We start from the raw sequence: 18850 nt of genomic DNA on the forward strand, positions 1-18850 counted from the left end.
CAAGACTACAACTAAATAAGAAGTAGTCTTGGTAAGAGAATCATGAGGAAATGTATTATATTTAAACAAAAAAACACAGACGCCTTGCTGAGGCCGGTGCCGTCTCCCACCACCTCCAGGAAGCTCCCCACTGCGTAAAAACGCAGCGCAGCCAGGCACTGCACCTCCGGGCTGAGGGCCAAATTGCACCGGGCTGCCCTCCGGATGTGCGGAGACACTAGTTGATGAGGCGTTGTATCTCAGCCGGTACTTCATTTGGACAGCCTGGTCTGACAGCACGTCTAGTGGGCTGAAGTGCTGACGCAGAAATGCATTTACACATACGGTTTGGCTTCGCACACGGCGACGCTGTTGTTTAGCAGCGAGAATATGCTGTAAAGCAGCCACGGTATCTCACACATGCGTGATGTAGCAACGCCTTTATGTAGAGTAGATGAGGTTCCAGCTGAGCTCAATTACACCTGTCAGTTGCCTGATATCTGAATGTCGCAGGTTTGGAGGGTGGATGTGTTTCTGTTGTGCCCTGATGCATTTTTTTGGATGCGGCAAACTATCTCATATGTGCATGCAGATGTGGGATATGTACGGACAAATTATGATAAATGACGGTCATGATGATTCATTTTATTTGTGTGCCTGATGCGCACAGCCCATACAGGAACACACTTGTTATTCCTCATACTTATTTTTCGTCTTATTATTATCTTTCTTCCGCCAGATTTCGGTGCGTAACTTGTGCCACAGGTTTGAGCGCACACAGGGTCTTCATAAAACATATAGATTCAAGATTCAAAGTGTTTATTGTCATATGCACAGTAAGGACACGCGTTCCCTGCAGAATGAAATTCGTTCTTTTCTGTCACCAATTAATGCTAAACAATATAAATGAAGTGTAAAACAGATCAAAATATATATGGTGCACACTGTTTTAACATCTCCTTGCTTAGTGTAATATTAATCTGCCTGCTGTGGCTGGATCTGTGAGCGTTTGGTCGCTAAGAAGACTGTTAAGAGTGGGTCAGCTCGATCTTACAACTCCTTCTTAGTGAAAGATCTTCTTAAGCTAAGAGCGATCTGGGAAATGCAATTTTCTTTCACAGGAGGCTTAAGAGCGTTCTTAATAAGCTCTTAGCCCTAAGAGCGACCTGGGAAACACAGCCATTGTCGACTGTTGTTTTTTTACTTTCAAAAATTACGCACCATTACATGCAACCAAAAAATGAACTGACTGCTCTGCGACAAAGTTTTAAATTTCATGCATCAAATGCGGAAAAAGTTTGAATGGGTCACAACTTCAAGAGCAAAGAGAATATCCACTCTGTCCTTCTGGTTAGCGCTATGGCTAATGGTCATTTAAGACGCAGGAGTATTCCAGTGCATCACTATGCCATGGACCCCTGTGCATTTGCATGTAACATGTAGTGTACGAATGTTGTGTAAGTTTCTCACCTTGTAGTGCTTGCCGAGCAGGGATAAGGCACTGTGCTGCCATGGAGGGTAGCTCTTGGCAACGTAGATGGTGCAGTGGGAGGGTTTGGCTGGGGGCTTTGAGTCACCTTTCTGTTGAGGAAAAAAAGGGCATTAAAAAGGAGCATCTCAGGTTCGTCTCATGTCTCCAAACTCTCCATACAGTAAGTTACATATTCAGTTTGACTTTGATGGTTTTTCATTTTATTCAATACAAGTGTGGGGAGCAAAGGATGTTTAGATTATTCAAGAAGTAAGCTGTTTGTGTGTGTGTGTCTGTTCTTCTACAATGAAGACGATCCCTGAACTTATTCTATGTGACAGCTGTCAAGTCTACTCTAGTCCTGTACTGTATGCATGCCTGTATGTGTGTTTGCAAAAATGAGTCTTGATGTGACTGTTTATTACCACTATAAATTAAACATGATCAAAATATAGATAAAAACACTTAATAGAACTAAATTTTATAACTCCACTTTTGGTGTTCATGTTACTACATGTAAGTGTGTGCATTTCATTGTGTTTGTGAGGGAAGTTTCATGTCCACAGGTCACATAAAGACGAAATGTCTATTATTAAAAGAATCATTAATCATGCTGATATTTATTTGTTAATTAGCCCATTGTTAAAATATACACTTCACAAAACCATTATGATGTATAAAATTATGGCAAAATGTCCTCTCATGGGAGAAGTCAGGGTTAGCGCCTCATTTGCCACCACAATCTATCTGTCTCCTTCACATACATGTATGAAAACATTACCATTATTACAATAAAAAGACAGCTTCTCCTATCTTTCCCTGTCTCCTTTTCCCCATCATTCTTCCATCTTGCCTCCATGGCAACAAAACATTTACAGCAAATCGATACCAGCGGTCTGGAAGCCTGAGATATCGGCTGTCTAGAATCTTGTCAATACTTGTTTTGCTTTTCTCCCAGCTGCCTCGAGCCACTTATCGAAGTGCCAAACTGTTAACAAACAATAGACTAACTTTCCTGCTGTGAACGCAGCACAGACTTAAGTCTTTCAGTGTATTTAAAGGGGTAGTCGAGTCAATTTTATTCATGGAGCAGCCATATATCACAAATAACAAATCCTTTTATCGTTAGACATTTGCTTTACAGGATGCAGTGGCACATCGATAATCTCTAAACGCTACGTGTCGACCTGTGGGGTGCAGACCATTGAAAGAGGGGTTTCTTAGATATTTTGTATCTATGGTTAACACAGGATCAATAAAAGTGGCCTGGAAATGCAAAAACTGACTAAATACACTGAGAGAGACTTATGATAGTGGCAAGGCAACTCTTTATACTTGAAAAAGCTGCTTTTTAAAACCTAGTTCCAAACAGATTTATTAAACTCCAAGTCACATAAATATCCCCTCACTCTTTTTAATTAGCAAACAACAAAAACAAAACATACCCCCAAACAGGTAACTGTTTATCTAACAGTAAATATTTCATTCAACGAAGCTTGAGTTTTTGGTTTTAGTCATTTCTAAATCTTAACAGATTCAATAAGTGATTTGAAATGATAAGTGGATTTCATAATAGATCCAGATACGATAAATTACTATTGACCCTCAACTCTACTTTCAGCATGCTTAGTGATATTTTCAAGCCTCTTATTGTGCTTTTTCTAAATTATTTTCTACCTCACTGTGCTCCTGATCAAACAACCATGAAACTGTTAAACAACACCTGAGGGAAAAAGACTCTGTCTGTCTCCGATTTAATTAACAAACTTGATGCACTTCGAGACGAGTGTTGGATTGGATAAAAGCTATTTAAAAAACAGAGCAGTCAATTCTGAAATCAATATTCATTTTCAGAATTATTTAAAGAAGCTATTACAGCAGTGAAGTGCAGTGGCAGTGTAGCATGTGAAGCAACAAAACATATGCTGATTCCTTACTTTGCTTTTGGGGGGCTGCATGTATGCTTTGAGTCTCAGTCGGAGGTCGTGTGCCGTCTCCATCAGGTACTGAGAGGAACGGATCAGAATCTCGTCAACTGGACCCGCCACGGGCCACGATGCCTTCATCAGAGAGCCAGTCTATGAGAGGGAGAGGAAGAGGAAATTAGGGATGGTGGATGGGTGAAAGGGAAGGACTTGTGTTGATATATTTTGGTTTCAAGAAGTGTTTTGTGTGAAGAAAGAAAGAAAAAAAAAAAAAACAGCCAAAGTTTAAGGTTCACCGGAGCTTCAGAATTCTATTAACTACACAGCCAGAGGTCGGACCACCTTCTTAACAAAACCAGGCACACACACACTGTATTAACTATGTGTTAGAATGCCAGACTAATGTGTGTGCCACTGTGTCCACTGAGTGCCTCTTAGCTCTTTTGCTAGCGGAGCTGAACACATGATTGGAGAAAACGCTAGCTGTGTGGGGCTTTTGTTGTTGCTAAGCGACAACCGGGAAAAAAAAACACCTCCAGAGCAGCAGCACTCTTTCATATTCATAAATTCGAGTGTTAAAAATATTCTCGGCTCTCTGTGCTGTTGGGAGCGTGCAACAGTGTGTGCATTCCTTTCATACTGATGAGAAAAAGAAGCCCACAGTGTGAAGGCAGGCTCCTGGTGGATGGGTACACCAACAGAGGAAATGTGTGTGTGTGCGTGTAAGTAGCCATTTCACACGAGTAAATGAGCAGTGGGAAAAAGCGCTATTGCAGACCTACATGAAGCATGTTATCTTGCCTTGTTGTTCCCAGGTGTTTTGTGAATGTAAGTGAGCATAGGAAGATTAAATGTTTCTTTCATACAGTGTGTTTTACTTGCGAGTGTAAGAGGGAGATAAACAGGAAAGACAGAGAGGATGAAAGTCACACTTGAACCCACCGTCAGAGCGCACAGGCAACTCGGAGTGTGAAACCTACATTATGATACCAAATCTATATTTTCTTACCTTGCCAAGCAGACCCCAGGTGTATTCACAAAGATGTGGGCAGATGGGGGCAAGCAGCAGAGTTTGTCTCTCTATGAACTGGAAGACGAGGTCTCTGTGCATACCCTCGATAGCAAGCTCACGATACTTATCTTTGGCTGCCTGCAAACATATACACAAAACGCAGTGTAAAGGTCATTATCATGTTACGTGATTTCTAAACTATCCCAAACACTATCTTCAGTCTCAGTGAATTCACCACACACTCAGGATGAAATTCATTTCCTCAGTCGTGTTATGCTCTATCTACTGCGATATTCATAACATCTTAAAATGCTTACCAAGGATGAAAAGAATACTTGTCTTTAAGACATAAAGATGATTAAGCGTGCATTAGACAGCGTTTTTTTTCTATGGGACATTTTCTTTACCTGAAACTCAAAGAAGCCGCTCTTCAGAGCTTCCTTGTACATCATCCTGTCATAGTGCTGCTCCGTCTTCAAGATGCCTGCATTCATCTCGCTAGACAGACAGGACACAAAATCCTTGCAATCAGTTGGCAAAGCCAGTTTAACATTCGCTTTTCAACACTGAAAAGTACGGAGTCAAAATAGGTCAGGATTTTCTAAGGGAACTGGCCAAACTAAAGGACGAGCTTGCTTCTACTTACCTGGTTTCATCTCTTGCCTTTGAGTGCCAACTAGCTGCAGTATTTTTTATTTTATTTCAAAAATCAACTAACCTTATATCACAAATTCACACTGCAATGCAACATTAATCTCAAAATAATCCCTCTTCATTTTACGACCTTGTACATAATCCAATGTTTGTGGCCGGTGCTTAACATGGTATCAATATTCTATTTCTTGTCAATATAAACTAGAGATGAAATGCTTTGTGAACCCACTGAGTGATTTTAATAACAGACTAATGTCTTCAAGCTGTAATTGGTAACTTTTATAAAAAAAATAACTTTTTTCGTATTTGCTGAAACTGTTACTTTAATAACACAGCATTAAATGAGACAGATATTTTTGGATTTTAGTGTACTGTTTGGCTGTAAAAGGAGAAACTTGGTCTGGCTGATGGGTGGGGCTTTGTATGTCCGTCAATTGTCTCTAAAATGGCAGCTGGGTCACAAACTCTTGTTTTTCAGCTAAACAGTACACTAAAATATATTTCTGAAAACATTTCAGACAAGAAATAGGAAATACAGTTACACAATCTTGATTCATATTTGATCAGCGCTGCCAAGTTTGGCAGATTGACTGCAGTTCACAGAGTGATTGGCAGCTGTGGTAGAGACTCATTGGCTTTGATTGGTTATTTTTGGTGTGCTGCGGTCCACTCTAGCGAATGCCATCATAGGCAGAAGGAAGAGGACGCACATGATTTTTTTCCCACACACTATCTGTCTCATGTACTTTTGCTCTCGCCTGACAAGGACTCAATGCACAAACCTGCTATTTTTAAATATCCCACTGAGACTCTCACTCTAGCCTGTTCTCTTTTGTTCTGAAAATGTCTGTGTGCAACCCCATCCTGTGGACGATAAATGAGGTACAGACCTCCCTGTGCATCAGTGGTGAAGAGGAAACACAGCAAAAGCTGGACGGAGCACTGAGTGACAACAATCCCGCCTACATTTAAGAGTACTGTCCGTGGTAGACATGCTAAACCGATCCAGGGTCTCACTGCCTGTCCATAGGGGTTACTTTTCATTCTCAAGCTACTATACCTAAAGTTTTTGGTGGAAACGGGGCTTTTCAGAATATAGTGACAGTTTCAGCAAAGATGTCACAAAGTTATTTTCATAAAAGACGCCAACTGTTGCGTTAATTGAGAGTTCAAAGTCCAAACATTTGTAGGTTTCAGTTTCACCAATGTGAAATATTATTTAGACAATAACAACGACAACTGGAAGATGACACTTTGGTACTGCGTCTTATGATTGCCATTTGCCCTTTTTTGGACACTTTATAGATATTAAAATTGATTGATTAAAAAAACAGTAAATAAATCATAATTCAGAGTTATCAAAGATGAAATTCAGCCCTGCATTCTCCATCCCCACGATCCCAAAGCCTATGCACTGTATACGGTCTTGCTTAATGTGATATCCTAAATAATTCATGGGAGCTATATATCTCAGTACCCGCACTACCACTCCATCTTAATGAATTCCTGCATCTACCTGGCAAAGACCCGATCGTTGATAGTGTCTGCAGGTCCTGTCCTCAGGTTGTTCTGGTTGGCAATCATCTCTTTCACCCACTCCACCCAGGTGTAGAGGCGCAGGATGCCAGCGTCGGCCATGGTCTCTACAAAGTTGGCATCTTCCACAGTGTCCCCGGCATCGGCTAGAGCCAGACGCATGCCTGGGAGAGGAAATGCAGAGGTGATTAAAAGAGCAGGACATATAGAGACCAGTGGAACAGGGGCAATATGTGTGAAGTTGTGGGGAATCACTGTTCACCACTGCCTGCGTAATTTGCTTTAACTAAATATTCAACTATATGGGTCCTCTTAAAACCTATGGTATGCATGCAAACACTGAACAACGCGCATCTTTTCTCTTCTGCAAAATACTCTGACAACCAGGTGAGCTTCAGAGACTTTGTTGAAAATTTCAGTCCGAGAAAACTTCAAATACCCAGCAGACTTCACTCTGAGCTCTTAGACAGGAAGTCAACTTAATACGTCTATCTGCTGTCAGACTATGAAGTTTTCCACAGCAGGACAGCTTCCAGAGACACAACAGACACATCTATCTATTATTCAGCTTGTTCAGAACATTAAAAAAACACAGAGGGTAGAAATAACAACACACACACACAAAAAGAGGATGGATTGACTCAATCTGAGGTATACTGGCGGCAGGAGGGAAACAAGGGTTAATCTATGTCCCGACCAGGTATTGATGGAAAAGATCAGACGACTATTGCTAGAAAACAGCCAGAAAACCAAATAAACATATAGACATGAACAAAACAAGCCTCAAATATTCAAAAGGGATTACTATTATTAATTATGCCTCACTCACAGACATAAGGCTTTTGCTTTAAATTACATTTTCAGGAACAAATTCTGCCTCTGCACATCAAGTCTCATTCTTGGTCTCAACTCCTCAGAGGAAATCTTGTCTTCCTCTCATGTTCCTATAAATATTTGATTTGGAGTCTATATTTCTTTCCTCTGTATCTTTTGGTCTTTTGAAGAGACAGACAGGAATGACGATCATGCATATACAAAATAATTCATGAGTGTCAGTCATCCAGGTCATGGTAATCTCAAACGAATCATGATTGTTTGGAAAAAAGTCTATTCCAAAATCATAAAGTCGCTGGACCTCAATTATTAGTCATGGGGAGATTAGGTTGAATATACACTGTCTTACTGGTTACACTTTGATTTAAGCATACTTTCTAAACCATCATACAGATACTCATTACTTACAGTGCAGTAAAGGGATCTGGCATACACAATAGCTCATAGCTCCCGCTATCAACACCTCAGTTATCTTATTAAGACGGGGCGTTTTCTAATTATCTTCAGTGCGGGATAAAAGATGCTTATAGTACAATCAAGTGTAATGGCCCATGCACTATGAAAACACTTTGTAATGGGCTCTACACGTACACCTGATGTGTTTTGTCTCCCACATTTCAATGAAACATGGCAGAGATAAGAGAGTAAACGATCAGACACAAAACACAGGAGGGAGATAAATCAAGAAGAAAGTTAGCGCACCGTCTGCTGAGAACTTTTCAACGGCTTGCCAGAGAGTGAGGAAGTTTCCAGTTGATTTGGACATCTGGTGAAAAGAAAAACAGATGTTAGCAGCCAGAATCTTTCGAGCACGCCCACCCACACAAGTTCATTACAAAGCTTGGTGGAATAAAACCATCGAGTCAAAGACTGTCTCTGTTTGAATCAACAAAAAAGGAAAGTGCAAATCAACAGCACATAGAGTAATTAAAATTCTTTACAGCATCAAACACAAGTTAATTACTGGCACATAGGAAGACAAGTGTTTAAATGCAAAGGTTCGCCGCAAAATATAACAACGTTAATACTGTTACTCAGTCTTTCAACAACCCAGACAAAAGACCACATCAGAAGGAACCAGACCTTTTCTCCTGATAAATAACCTTAAAAGGGAAACACCTCCTGAATTAAGAGTTTAAATTTGTTATTTCTATGGCTGAGGTAAGTTCAATCAATATTTGTGAACATAAGCTAATCTCTATCAAAGCCAGAAACAAAGGGGTCTCATTTATTAGCATTGTGTATGCGAAAAACGAGGCCTCAAAGAGGTGTACGTCACTTCCCACACAAAAGTCATGATGTATAAAAACAAGCAGGACAAGACTGTCATAACAAACTTAAATTAATAAATTACTTAATTGTGTTCACCTATGAAACTTTTCCATTTTCAAATGACATTGCAGGGTTGGGAAAAACACTGATTATTGTGATCATTTTGGCAAGGTGTGAAGAAATCAGTCTCATTGCTGTAAACATATAAATACTTTGGTGACACTGGATTGTTGCCATGGTTCACCGTAAAGAATCCTCAATCATCAATCAGCAGGCTCATTCCTATGTAGCAACATTAATGGGGTGCGTTGACCACATACAGTTGAATGTGGGCATCCAGACGGCAGGATATGAGGCTAATCTAAGTTGACTTTGGATATACAAAAGGAAAATGCGCACTGTCAGGTGTACACACCGTTTTATAAATCAGAATATTTTGTGGCACACACCATTTTCGTCTTTTGTTCACACTTACACTTTTAGTAGGGATCCTATGCACTGTTTTAGAAATGAGACCCGAGAGAAGTTAATCTCAAACTTGTGAGGTCGTCAGGTATAAAGTCTGGAGCTGCTGCATTGACAATGAACGGGAGGCTGATTTTGGGGACCCCCAGAGTGTTTGTTTTCTTTTTTCATACCCAAATGAGCGTTATTGTATTGTAGTGTTCTCAGTTCTGAAAGAGAAAATGTACCCATTTACTCAGAAATTTTCCCCTGAGTGCTCTCAGTGTCGTTTCGAACATCTTTCCTGATTCATTGTCTATCGAGCAGCTCCAGACTTTACACCCTATCACATCGCAAGTTTGAGTTTAAGCACTAAAGGTTTTGGATTTGGTAGAGAGTTGTTCATGTTAACTGATAATTTTGGACTGTCTTAGACTACAGAAATAATATAAATGAATTTTGAAAATGGGCGTAGTTCCCTTTGATATCAAATTTTAAAATTATGATGAATTTAAACAGATGATTATTTCCCCACATTAGTATTTGACACACCTTTTCAGAGTTGAGGAGCAGGTGTCCGTTGGCTCGCACTGCTTGTGGCCACTTCCCACTGTTCACGAGAGAGAGTGTTGTCATTAGCGTCATTTTTACCACCATCATCAATATAATCCAGTTAACCCGAACCAGATGCTTGCATTTTAAAATCACAAAGTCACATACTAGTGCAAACAAATTTGATAAATACTAAACATTCAAAATTAACAGGTATCAAAATTCTTTGTTAACATTTAGAGCAAATACACCCCAAGATGTTCCTTGTTGTCAGCATTTTGGTTCATGCCGTAGAAAGAAAAAAAAATTTAAATGAAATTTTAAGTAAAAAGGTAAAAATAGTAAGACTCCATCAAACCTGTAGGAAACACCAACTAAGTAGGTCCCAATTAAAAACTCCATAGAGCAAATAATCACTAATATAAATAAAATCAGAAGCCCCTTTTCCACTGCCTGTTCAGGGTGGGAATGTTGCGCTGTTATTCTGCCTCGCCTATCCCCTTAAAAAAATACGATCACAGAATGGGGGGACAGAGTTGTCTCACAACTAAGCCTGCAGCAGACGTAACAGCACTGAATTCATGTCTGTGTAAAAAGGAAAGTTGGCAGGATGGGACCATGGGCAGGGCGGGTGTGATATTTTAATGACGTCTCACGTGTGCGACCCACCGCCAGGAGATTTAAAAAGCAGCTAGCAGCTACCTCAACAAGAAGCGTGGTGGCTGAGGAGACAATGAGGTCCAGGGGCTCCTTACCCCCCCCTGAGTAGAGGACGAGATCAACCACCATATAACAGGGACAGTAACTGATTGTTATTGCCATGTTATGCCATTGTTATTGTTTAGAAAGTGCTGCCAACGCATATGTTCTATGTCACACTGGAGGCAGACGCTGTTGCGTTAAATATCACACACCTCACGCCTCTTTCGCTTCCATGATACCTGGAATAGTATAGTATAGTATAGTATAGTATAAAAAGAAGCAATGGCTGCGTAGTGGCCCTATCACATGATTTCTGTGTAGAAAGGGCTACAATCATGCTGGAAAAAAGTTTATTTGCACTTCTTTCCTCTAAAACAGACACTCTCCTTGGATCTAAAATCACCTGAATGCTACAAAGCACAATACATGCTATGAATCTTGCCCATTATACACTTGTTCCTACTCTCTGCACTGGCCAATCAAGAAGGCAAACTCACTTGTCTTTGGGCCACATGGCTACATGGTTGTACAGGTAGTAAGACAGGTGGTTGGGCACCAGGTCTTTGCCTGACACACGGACGTCCACAGGGTACCAGTACTCAAACTCCCTCCTCAGCCTTTGCAGACACTCTTTAGGGATGTCTGTCTTGGGGAAAGGAGACGTCTTAAAGAAGATAAAGTCCCACACTTCTCTGGTCATCTGCTCGGGCCTGTGGGAGAGGAGAAAGAGACAAGAATGGTTAAGGGTAGAACGAGGGATCTATTGGGTTGAAGCAAAGTGAAGAGTAACTAAGTGCAACATTTAACAGCATGTTTCACTTCTCTTTGCTATTTTATCTCAGCCCTGGGGAAGAGATTTGAGGATACTTAAATGAACAATGAGCTATGAATTGATTTTTCTAAACTGTGTCTAAAATTCAGCATTTGTCATTGAGTGGACATTTTATATATTTATTTTATTTCACGGATGAATACTGAGCTACAAATCGACTTTGTCTGAAAAGCCACACTTGTCATTCGAAATGATTACATTTAGTGATTAAATTGGAGTCTTTTCTCCCTCAGGTGAAGCAGATCTGTGATTGTCTGAAGGCAGAGAAAGAAGGACAGGAGAAGGAGAGGAGGCTTAATCCTTATTTATTCTTGTGTGCAGCCATGTGTCCATACTTGATGCCCAGTGGTGACGGTCCCTGTCCACTGAGCACACCCCCCTGGAGGAGGTGGGCTACCGTGTAGTAAGCCATGTAGATGGTGGAGTCCGATAGTGACTCAATCAGCCACTGCTCGTCCCAAGGCAGCCGGGTTCCTATGGTAACCAGGAGGCATACACACACACAGACACACACACACAACCACAAATCCAGACACAGAGAAAGACGCACACACACACACGACCACGGGAGGGAAAGCAAGAGCCACAAAATTATTAAGAAAGACAATTATTGTCTGCTCTGAGCTGACAAAATCTTTTGTTGCGTTTGCCATCTTATCAAGCTGGTTACATTCTGGTGCCAAGAAAAACACTAACACAATGGAGTAAGTCATGGGCTTCGTTGCGTAATCCTTAGCAAGCAGCCGAGATGTAAATCTTTTATCGTCAAATGAACTTAACTAAAACTAAACTCAACCAAACCACAAATGGCTAACATGCTGCTTTGACAGACACCAGCAACTTCTTTTTTTTTCCACTCACTGATTTGCTGCTTTTCCTCAAAATTAATTTGGGTACTGTAATTTTCTACTCAATCAGCCTGAAATGCACAAAGCTAATGTTTTTGGTTTTTCCAGTAAGCTCCTGTTGATATCTTTAACCAGGTGTCAATGGTTAAAATCACACAATTTCTACAAGGTTAAACTAATGAAACTTTTAGACGCAGTAGCTACATAAATACACAGTGTATATACTTTGTGACTGGGGTACAGTCTGTCTATGGCTCATGGGTTTCTCTGCATTAAAAAATAAAACCTACATTAGGTCTGGGTGATGTGGAGAAAATCAAATAATCCAATATTCTTGGCTTAATATCTCAATATTGATATTGAGATGATAATGTGGGGTTGACAATTGGTGCTTTTGCAAAATATGTACACAATTAAATTGTTCAATAAATGATCAGTAATGTAAATATAATGACTAAGCAAGTGAAGGGCAATATAGGAACAGCAAGAACAGTCTGGTAAATTCAGAAACTTACATCACGTTACTGTAATGCAGCCTTTAAAACTGTGAAAGGACAACACTTAATGATATAATATCAATATGTTGCTCGGCCCTGCTCTACTAATCATTTCTCTGTGAACACTTAATCTAACTACAAATATCATTTACGTCTTCACTTTGAAGCTTTCAGTACACAAACTATGTCTGTTGAGAACATACAACAAATCTGTCGTACATGCACCTTACAGTAAAATCAGGTAGCATCCCAGATTGTCCATCTGGTATGCTACTTGGTGAAACTTTGTGCTTCATATTCTGAAAATGTGTGGGGAGATTTCTACAGTAGGAGTCTACAAAAAGCCTAGACTTCACTGCACTGGCCTGTACTGTATGCCAGCTGGCCCTCAGTCTGCATCTATTCCTGTATGAACAGAGAGGCAGACTGTTGCTAGGTGCTTAATCATCAGTCCTCTGTCTCCACCTATAGACCAGAAATATTAATCATACACTAGTCTAATCTTTAAATCCTGTTCATCTTTGGCAGGGAATTTTAACACAAAAAACCCCAATATTACTTGTGAAAAATGCAGTAATGATGGCAGCCACAAAGTTGTATACGTCACCTACATTAACAGGTGCTGCATTCCTGACACAATAATTCACACACACAAATCACAGAGACAAAGACTCACCAAGTCCGTAGGTACGAGAGCAGGCGTGCTCCTGTAGCCAGGCCAGAGTTGCCTCAAAGTTTCTTCTGGTCTCATCACAGAATCTATAGTGCAAAATAGAGCTCATTAAAACACAGGAAGTAGACGCAGAATTAGACATAATAAGGTTTTGCTTCACCCCACAAGCACAGATAACAACTACAGAATGCAAAATATGACAGGGACGGGAATTCAGTATGTCATAGGTCAGTGTCTTACGTCTCCAAAGACTTGAGGGCTTCATTGGCCTGCTTCTTCCACTCTGCATCACCATAGTCCAAATACCTGAAAGACACACATAACGTTAACATAATTTAAAAAAAATCAAAGAAAGCCCAAATGTCATTCTATGCTTGATATCACTGACCATTTCCAACCATGGCCATATTTTGTAGTCATTTCTTCTTATTCTATTCTATTAGCATGAACTTATTTGATTAAAAAAGCTATCTTAATATTCACTCATTTTTCCTTTGCTTCTGTAACAGCTTCAAATCCACTTTAGGCCCTATTGTATAAAGATTTTTGTGATCAGAGTTCATGTGGCACTCACCACTGGTCACAGAGAGCCACCACACACTCATCAGCTGAACGCGACATGACCTGTTTTTCTGGCTCCATGTAGACCATGGCCTCACCCTGTGATAAATTGGTACAGAGCCAAAATCGTTACAGGTAAATATAAATCATCTATCATGCAAGGCATATAAGGAATTGTAAGATACTATGTAACAGTGCACAGACATGAGAAACACCAAACACATGCATTAGAAACAAAGTATGTCTTACCCTCTCAACCATCATCTTCTGGATGGGTTTTTTGACGTCCTGGACCTTCTGCCCCTTGTAGCCATCGACCAGCATGATCTGATAAGGGAATTCATTCACGGAAACATTTCATTCATACTGATGCAATTCTTTCACAGTTCTGACAGTTCAGTCAACAAGAAGTGGGCCATGTCCCCGCAGTGCATTCTACAACCACAAATTATCATAAACTGCTCAGTGGGAAGACACATACTCAGTGTACACATATGATATGCGCGCTGCTTGACGTGCTGTCGAGTGGCCCCTCGCAGTGGCTGCATTTAAATTCTTAGTTTGCTCATATTTACAATCTGCTGACAGTTACGGCAGTTGAATTTGTACATTTTAACATGACTAATGTCATAATGTTGTGACAGGAAGGAATGGGCTTAGCGAAAAATTCCAAGTCTCGTCTGTGTATGTGTGTGTGTGTGTCATGTTGTACAAATTCAACCTGCTGTTTTTCAATAGTAGACAGAACCAAACTGCCTGAAGGCAACACATGGCCAGTAGCTAGCTAATAAATAATTTAGCCTCACCTAAAGGTGTGAATCATTTGGGTTGTGTCTTGCAGATATATCATACAAGCTTCAAAACTAAAATTAAATCCACAGGGGCGGGGGAGTTGCAGAGGGGTTGCATTTTGCTGACCTATGCAGCTGCCTTAACTCATTAACCACTAAGTTTTCTCACCCCTTCATAAAATCCCTTCAGGTAGACTTTCTCCTTGGCCTCAGCCAGCTTGTCCTTATCGTTCTGGCTCTGGATCTTCAGCTCATCACACACCAGAGGAGCAGAGAGGTTCCCGTAGCCTGGAATCTCTATGATGGGGACCTGACACATATACAAAACACACACTAGGGCTCCATTAAGCAGCTCGGACTGAATTTGTTCTCACCTGTCTTTTTTAATTGAATTAGTGGGTTCAGTGCAACCTGAGTGAAATCGAACTGACTTTAGCAGATCGGCTTACCGGCTCAAAAGGCAACACCATCTTGTCCTCGATTCCATACTTCTCCCGCAAAGCCTGTTGGAAATGCAAGCATTAAGAGCCATATTAATAAAAAGCAGCCCAACTTAATTTATACAGCACCTGTCATACAAACATGTAGCCAAAGGTGCTTCACATAGCAAAATTAAAATAAAAACAAAAATGAACAATGCAAGTTCTAAATAAAGTCAATAAAAACCAGGGATAAAATAACGTAAAAATCTATTATTAAAACTTAACTAAAGCTGTACCATTACTGCAAATTGAAATCCACATTAAAAAGATCTTGTAGGTCTTGTATTTCCTTTTAAGAATACAGACAGAGCTCTCCATTCTGTTCTCCAGTGGCACAGTTAAGGAGCATAAAAACAGAAGGCACTCTCTCTGCTACTTTTATGGGACACACAAGGATCATTTAAAAGAAAAGCAGTAGAGGACCTTATTGATCTGGCTGAAACTTAAAATGGAAGAAATCTCTGATGTATGGAGGAGCAGGGTTATTTAAAGCTTCATTCACAATTTAAAAATCAATTCTAAAAGACACAAATAGCAAGTGCAGTGTCTTAAGCTGTGGGGTAATGTCATCCATTTTCCTTGTTTTAGTTAAGACTGTGGTCGCAGCATGCAACAGGTAGTGCATGCCTAAACAATGGGTGTGTCTTTAACCCTATGGGCCCGAACGACGCAAAGTGCGTCCAAATTCACACCTGTTCTTCTCTGTGGATTTTCTCCGCAACCATTCGAGCACGTTCCAAGCACTTGTCGATACTCCAATGTTTTCACACGGGGAAAAAAATGATAAAGTTACACTAAAATTAAGTATAACAGAGCTTTCATACAGCTTTGCACACACATTACTCTTGGATAGATTACTCGCGAATGCAGGGTCGCACAGAAATGGCACGCATATCACATGAAAGCGCAGGACCAGAGGTTTCCGATTATCCCAAACACATCATTGTGCTGTCATCCCATCACACTGTAAATACATATCGTCTACAAAATAAAAACCTGACAAATTTCTTCACAATCCATTATACAGATCTTGTTATCAGTCACTTCATATAGTGAGGAATAATATTATTACTATTTTTCTATTATCTTAAATGTAAGAATTTAGTCACACAGATTTGTTTTTTTTCATTGATATAAAAATTAATATAAAATACAGGCACACAGAAGGACATGTAATGATGGCAAATCTGGATAGCCCAGATTGTCCTGACAAAAACAAGATATAGCCTGTGTATGTAGCCTTTATAGTGACTGTGATATGAGCTTAAAAGTAAAGGCAGTAAAAATACCCCAAAAAGGCCTAGGGCCCATAGGGTTAAATGGCCACCTTTCCTCCTAAAGAACTAGAAGTTCAGTCCAACTGAGCACACAATTCTGTTTTAATAGAACAATCTGTCTATACATTTCAAAATCATAATTTCAAGATTGCCCTTGAAGTTTCAGTTGAGCTCCGTTTTCTGTGTTTCTCTGCAGCAGACTTCATTTGAGGCATAAATGCTTACTGAACGGCAGCACGTTAGACATTTTTAAAGGTCTGCAACCTCACCTGCTTTTTCTTGATGTCTCTGAGAGCAGCGATGTCATCAGGAGCATCAGAAGGCACGCTGGTTACAACCCCCGTACCTGAGGAGAACATAGACAAGGCAACATGTAAAATGTATTAATGCACACTAGGGAGTATGTTTTTGTCATTTTAATTTACATTGTACATATTCAGTGCTACTGCAGATTGCTACCACACTGGAGAAACTGAGTAAACGTGAAGAGGGAAAGAACAAATAAAAGGATTCGTTCTTACTGAAATTCTGGCATTTCACCTCAGTCATTCAGAAATTCAAATTAAGGCGATTTACAAAAATTCATCAACAGGACACATGAAGACAAACAGACAAACTACAGCCCTCGAGCATTACAGACAGGAAAAATAAATACTACTGACTTCCACCACAACAGAGGCACTCTGGGTGCAATTACATCCATTTTATACGTTTACTAATGTTCCCCCCAGGTCAAAAAAGCAGCCATTATTTCCATCCTTTGACATCACAGAGCAGCACTTTATAAATTCTATCATGACCTTGGCCTGCTATTTTGAGACTCCCGGTATTTTTTGCGCAAGCTCCTCTAAGAATATCTACGACAAAGAGGAATAAGGGATAAAGCTCGGTGCCGATTTTCTGACTTTTCTAAAGAAAGTAATACCACGAGCAACATGAGCGGGAATATATTACCTTTTCTTTTTTCAAACACGGGCATTTATAAACACATCGACACATCTCAAGCAGCCTCTGTTGAACTATTCACCAACTGTCAGATACATTTAACTCAAGTTCAAGTTGGCACATACAAAAAAAAGAGAGAGTAAAGTGCCCCTACTCAAGGGTATTCTGACTGCTGTGAGTGACGCTGGCAAAGAAGTCTTTTAAGAACTACGAAGCTGTTACCAATGTGACAAATTTAAACCTTGAAAAAAATCAATCATTGTAGCCACTCCGAATAAATTTATCTCTGCTATTTTTCCAGACTTCTTGTCTCATACCTTTGTCCTCCTTGATAGTGAGCATGGGCAGAGCGTAGATGATCTTATAGGAGGTCAGAGGAGCACTCAGGGCACTACCAAGGATATCCTAAAAAGAGACAAAAATGAAGCAGTGCCACATTTAGTTTGAAGGAAAGGGTAAAGCAGAAGTAAAAAAGGAATCAGGTTGTTTGTGCTCTTTGCACCTCTAATTTCTCTTAAGTTTTAGTCTTTAGTGTCTGATATGAATTAGAATTTATCTGCAGCTCAAAGCAAGAAATGCCCAAAGTTAGTACCTGTCCCAGTAACTCCATGGCCACTGGCACCACTCCATTCTCTTTTGTGAAGCCCTGGTAAGACATGTTCCTGGCAGACCTAATGGTGGAGATGAAGATGTCCCCGCTGGTTGTCTCAAAGGCAACGTACTTCATGTCGGGCCTCACCCAGCAGTTGGTTTGACCGAACATGGTCTCTGGTCTCAGAGTGGCTGCCACCAGGAAGATGTTTTTGCCTTTCATGGCGCTGTGGGGAGCAAAGCATTAGCACTTTACTTTTGTCTCAAATTTGAGTTTGTGGTGATGTTTATCAAGATGAGAATCAGGCCTGGTCCACACACACACGGTTATTTTTGGAAAACGTGTTTTTTTTCCCACCTTTGTTCTCAAAAAATAAAAATATTTAAGGAATCTTGTCCACATAATCACCATTTTTAAAAAGTGAGAATGCAATAATACAACTGAAGCACTGTCAATGCTAAACCAACAGGTGGTGCTATAACCCTAAAGCCATGTTGGCCAATCAGAAAAAGAAGAAGATGATAATGTTGACCAATCAAAAGCCTCTCATCCAAAACCAGCAATGCTGGCAGTGGGGTTTGTGTTGAGGGAGTATTGCATCATGTACCAGTGACTTCCATTTCACATTGCCATATCTCTGTTCCTCTATACATGAAGGAGTAACTGTACATTTATGTGTGAACATGCAAGTCCTGTTAGTGAGATAGAGCCAGCACTAAATGCACAAAATGCCTCATTTGTGACACCTCAAAAAACAAACAAAAACAGGTGATAATGAAAAAATTACCAGTGTATATGTGGACGAGGCCTTATACTTAATTAAATGTAAAACTTGTTGTCTGTGCTGTAGTTTCCTATCTTTAAAGGAGCAATAAGTGAAATTCATCATTTCTAGATTGAAGGAATTAAAAAATTGCTATGTGAAGAACTAGAGGTGTAATTTCATCTGGAGTATAGCATGACCTCACACA

At 40.2% G+C, this 18850-nt stretch overlaps 1 protein-coding gene across 1 annotated transcript in view; it reads right to left on the bottom strand.

Annotated features, from left to right (window-relative positions):
- Positions 1–18850, bottom strand: part of LOC126385612 (leucine--tRNA ligase, cytoplasmic-like) — a 31091-nt gene that overhangs the window by 6966 nt on the left and 5275 nt on the right. The window contains exons 10-27 of the mRNA XM_050037424.1: positions 17880–18105; positions 17605–17692; positions 16612–16688; positions 15033–15086; positions 14753–14893; positions 14042–14119; positions 13806–13891; positions 13472–13537; positions 13235–13317; positions 11549–11687; positions 10879–11091; positions 9680–9737; positions 8114–8177; positions 6558–6741; positions 4795–4885; positions 4385–4525; positions 3388–3528; positions 1450–1560 (exon numbers count right to left, since the gene is read on the bottom strand). Of these exons, the coding sequence (XP_049893381.1) occupies positions 1450–1560; positions 3388–3528; positions 4385–4525; positions 4795–4885; positions 6558–6741; positions 8114–8177; positions 9680–9737; positions 10879–11091; positions 11549–11687; positions 13235–13317; positions 13472–13537; positions 13806–13891; positions 14042–14119; positions 14753–14893; positions 15033–15086; positions 16612–16688; positions 17605–17692; positions 17880–18105 (2041 nt within the window). The remainder of the gene's footprint in view (positions 1–1449; positions 1561–3387; positions 3529–4384; positions 4526–4794; positions 4886–6557; positions 6742–8113; positions 8178–9679; positions 9738–10878; positions 11092–11548; positions 11688–13234; positions 13318–13471; positions 13538–13805; positions 13892–14041; positions 14120–14752; positions 14894–15032; positions 15087–16611; positions 16689–17604; positions 17693–17879; positions 18106–18850) is intronic.

Source organism: Epinephelus moara, chromosome 3 (genome assembly GCF_006386435.1).
Source record: "Epinephelus moara isolate mb chromosome 3, YSFRI_EMoa_1.0, whole genome shotgun sequence".
NCBI lineage: Eukaryota > Metazoa > Chordata > Actinopteri > Perciformes > Serranidae > Epinephelus > Epinephelus moara.